General features: G+C 34.5%; 1 protein-coding gene across 1 annotated transcript; it reads left to right on the forward strand.

Moving 5' to 3' along the window:
• Window positions 1-1,302: 1,302 nt before the first annotated feature.
• Window positions 1,303-3,169, forward strand: LOC145329271 (uncharacterized). Its single transcript, XM_080173327.1, has 2 exons — window positions 1,303-1,450; window positions 2,349-3,169. Exons 1-2 carry the CDS (start codon window positions 1,397-1,399, stop codon window positions 2,871-2,873), a joined length of 579 nt encoding a protein of 192 aa, XP_080029453.1. The 5' UTR covers window positions 1,303-1,396; the 3' UTR covers window positions 2,874-3,169.
• The last annotated feature ends 299 nt before the right edge of the window (window positions 3,170-3,468 follow it).

Genomic DNA, 3,468 nt, shown 5'->3' on the forward strand with positions numbered 1-3,468 from the left:
AGTTTTCCCCATCTCTTTTGAAGAGATTTTCTTCCCCCCTTCCCTTTTTCGGGAAAGAAAAATATGACGTCACTGGAGTCATGTTCCTCAAAATTAATACAAATTCGGGACAGTTTTTATTGTGTCATTTTTTTTTTTTTGGGGGGGGGGGTTGGACAAAGCCCAAATTGTGTTAAAATTGTGTCAAAATTGAAACGTAATGTGACGTAATAAAATGAGGGGGATGAGAGGAGAAGTGGGAAAGAAAACCCCTAAAAAAGAGATGGATAGTTCCTAGTTGTTATTACATTATCATTTTTGACACAATTTTAACACAATTTAGGCTTTGTCGCGGGGTGGTTTGAATTATTATATGTGCATTTTTAAAATTTTGGTGGGTATAACCCCATTGTCCATCCTTGAACTTCAGAACATTTATTATATCCAACTCCCCCTGTCAGATAACTGTTTTTTTTTTATCTCACTTATATTATTTTCAGATTTAAAAAGCTCTGTGTTCCATTACAGTTTGATTTCAACAAAAATTTTTATAAAATATTACTTTTACATAAAGTAAAAAGATTTTGTTTGTCTGTAACATAAAATATCAATAACTACTAAACCAATTAAGTTCCCCATTTTAGAGAAGAATGTCATAGATCCTGGGTTAATTTCAGGCGGATTTATTTTTAGATTCAAGACTTAGTATGGGTTTAGGCTTTTTTTTGGCCATCCTTCCCTTTTGAATGTCGAGCCCCTAGATGCTGGTGGATCAGCTACTAATCTATAATACAAAGTAGAATGATGTCTGTCCGTCTGTCTGTCACTTAAGATCTCGGTAACCACTAAACTGATTGGATTCTACTCTTTAGGGAATATACCTACTGGTCCTGTGGTGGTTTTAGGCTACTTTCTTGGGGAGTGGGACACCCCTAACCTCTCTCTAAAAAAAATCCCCCCTCCAATTTTTTTAAAAAATAACTTTTTATGAATTTTGCGAATTCGTTATTTATTTGTGAAAATTTGCATCCCATTCACATTTTTTCTGGCTGGTTAGGTAATAGAAGATGTAATCATACCTTTTGGGGCAAAGCCCCTAGAGGCTAGGGGCGAAGCTGCAAGTCTATAATACAAAGTAGAACGATCTCTGTCCGTCTGAAGCTTAAGATCTCAGTAACCTCTGAACCGATTGGGCTCTACTTTTCGAATTTTCGAATTTCACCTTTTGGGGCAAAGCCCCTAGAGGCTAGGGGCGAAGCCGCCAGTGTAATTTAAAAAATTTTTTTTTCATAACGAAAACCCACAAATGTGTGTAGCACTTTTAGAAAGTCGCGTAAATTGAGAAAATGCGTGTACACCTGTGTTGGTGTTATGTAGGAAATTTTGTCATTGCTGGAGTGACACTTGCTCTGTCAGCATGGTGCCTGCCTGGACATTAGTGTTCGCCTTGGCCATCCATCAATCTTTTGCGGTAATGGATTTATTATTACTTGATTAGAGTAAAACACTATAAGGAGAAAGGGTTAGATAACTGTATCTCCCCATCGCAACCACCTTTCTATTGGGAAATTGAAAATCAACCAATGGTGTCGCTTATATTAACACAACCAAGTAGCAGAAAATAATTTAGTAGCAGGCGAAGAAGGTCTTTGAAAAAGGAAGGGAGTTAGTTGTCAGTATATACATATATACTATAGATCTGTTATTACTTGGATCTTATACTACATTATCATGTACTCTAATAAAGTGAAACTTGTAGCTGGCTAAAATAACGATCCACTCTAATCCACCCCTTTTACCTTATCCTCTCCTACTAGATAAACGAACTGACCAATAAATGATGTCCATGTTAGCAACCTAAATTAACGATAATTTTTCTCCTGTCATAATATCCACGTAAATTCTATATCCATTTAGCTACATGCTATTTTATGCTTTGTTAAAGTAAAACAATAATTTTCTTGCATGTATACCAACTCTAGTGGAGCGTTCTGCATTAAAAATATAATTATGTTAGTTTTTTAAGTTACTAAATTTTATTGAAGCTTTCAATTAATTTGAAAAGCTAATCGCTAGAGGGTTTGTTCAACGACTTTAAGAATGAACTCCCGTGTTTTTTTTATTTCTTTCCATATTCCTTTTTTTTAAATCAAGAAATAGGTTTTTTTTCTGTTATCCTCTTATTAAAAACTCACCTAGTAGGGGAATAAAGTCACCTAAGAATAAGACACGTAACGTCATAGAATTTTGGAAGAGAAGTAAGAAAGAAAACCTCTAAAAAAGAGATGGATAATACCTCATTTTTATGACGTCACGTGGCTGATTTACCCTACCTATGCTGATTAACTAATCATTAATATTCTATTCAGGCCCAATTATGCATCAACGAGGTTGAAAAATGGAAAATCTGTATGGTCGGCTCCCAGATGAAGACTCAAGTTGTCAACGCTGTAGAAACCTGCCAGGTTGAAAGAGCCCTGGGTCAACTTTTCTTGGACCAACAACGGTGTATACCCTACAAAAGATACATTCAAAAACGCCTTTTCGGAAACCTGAAACAGGCCGGGGACTGTCTGCTTGATGGGCTGCAATGGCAAAATTCCGGAGGTGACATAATCCCCGCGCATGTCAAATTTGGCACCTCCCACATGCCTGTGAGCCTGACAAGAAACATCACCATAGAGGCCGTGCGTCAATGCACCCAGGGGGAAATGGATAAGCTGTTCTGGAAGCTGGCTGGCTGCAACTACAAAAGAAAACAGAAGACTATCTTGACCAATAAATACAAAGATATATTGCCACTCAAGTGTTTCTTGCACATCATGGGAGACGCGTGCGCTGAAGTTGCTAAAGATATTATCCACGTTTTTGCAGAAGGTTTTCTGGCAGGCTAGGCCGGAGGGCAGGTCACCTAATTACCATCAACAAAATAACCCTTGGCCACCCCATAGACTTGTCAGACCAATATCAATAGTAACAGAGTTATAGCCACAATTTTAGATCATTAAATCTAATAAAATTAAACTAATTTTAACCCACATTAATATTATATACTATATATATATTTGTAAAATATAAATAAATTACTAAATGTTTTAATGCCTAATAATTCTCAAAGATGATGATGTTTTTTTTTATTATTACTGTTTTTTGGTACGTTTTAGTGCTATAATAAATATATTTAGAATAATTGTATTTTTTTTTACTTTCAAATCAACAGGTTATTTTAAAGCAAATTTTTTAAAATTTTAAGCTTACATAAATATTTTATAAAAATACATGTATATGCAATTTAAAAAAGTGTTTAAAAACTATTAAGACGTAATAGGTATAGAAATAAAAGAATTGATGATTGATAATTATACATTTTAACTGACCATAAGTTTTATTCTATTGAATAAATCCACCTGTTATTATTATTCTATTGAAAAAAAACACACATAAAAGGTTAATTTTTATTTAACCTTAATATCTTATATTTAGCAAAAT

The sequence above is a fragment of the Acartia tonsa genome, chromosome 10 (genome assembly GCF_053477335.1).
Source record: "Acartia tonsa isolate MP-2025a chromosome 10, ASM5347733v1, whole genome shotgun sequence".
In the NCBI taxonomy this organism is placed as follows: domain Eukaryota; kingdom Metazoa; phylum Arthropoda; class Copepoda; order Calanoida; family Acartiidae; genus Acartia; species Acartia tonsa.

What these genes read in the sequence shown, in the direction of transcription:
- LOC145329271 (XM_080173327.1), top strand. Translation starts at nt 1,397, where the DNA reads ATGGTGCCTGCCTGGACATTAGTGTTCGCCTTGGCCATCCATCAATCT. An exon ending in CCATCCATCAATCTTTTGCG is followed by an intron (nt 1,451 to 2,348) that starts GTAATGGATTTA and finishes TATTCTATTCAG; the next exon opens with GCCCAATTATGCATCAACGA.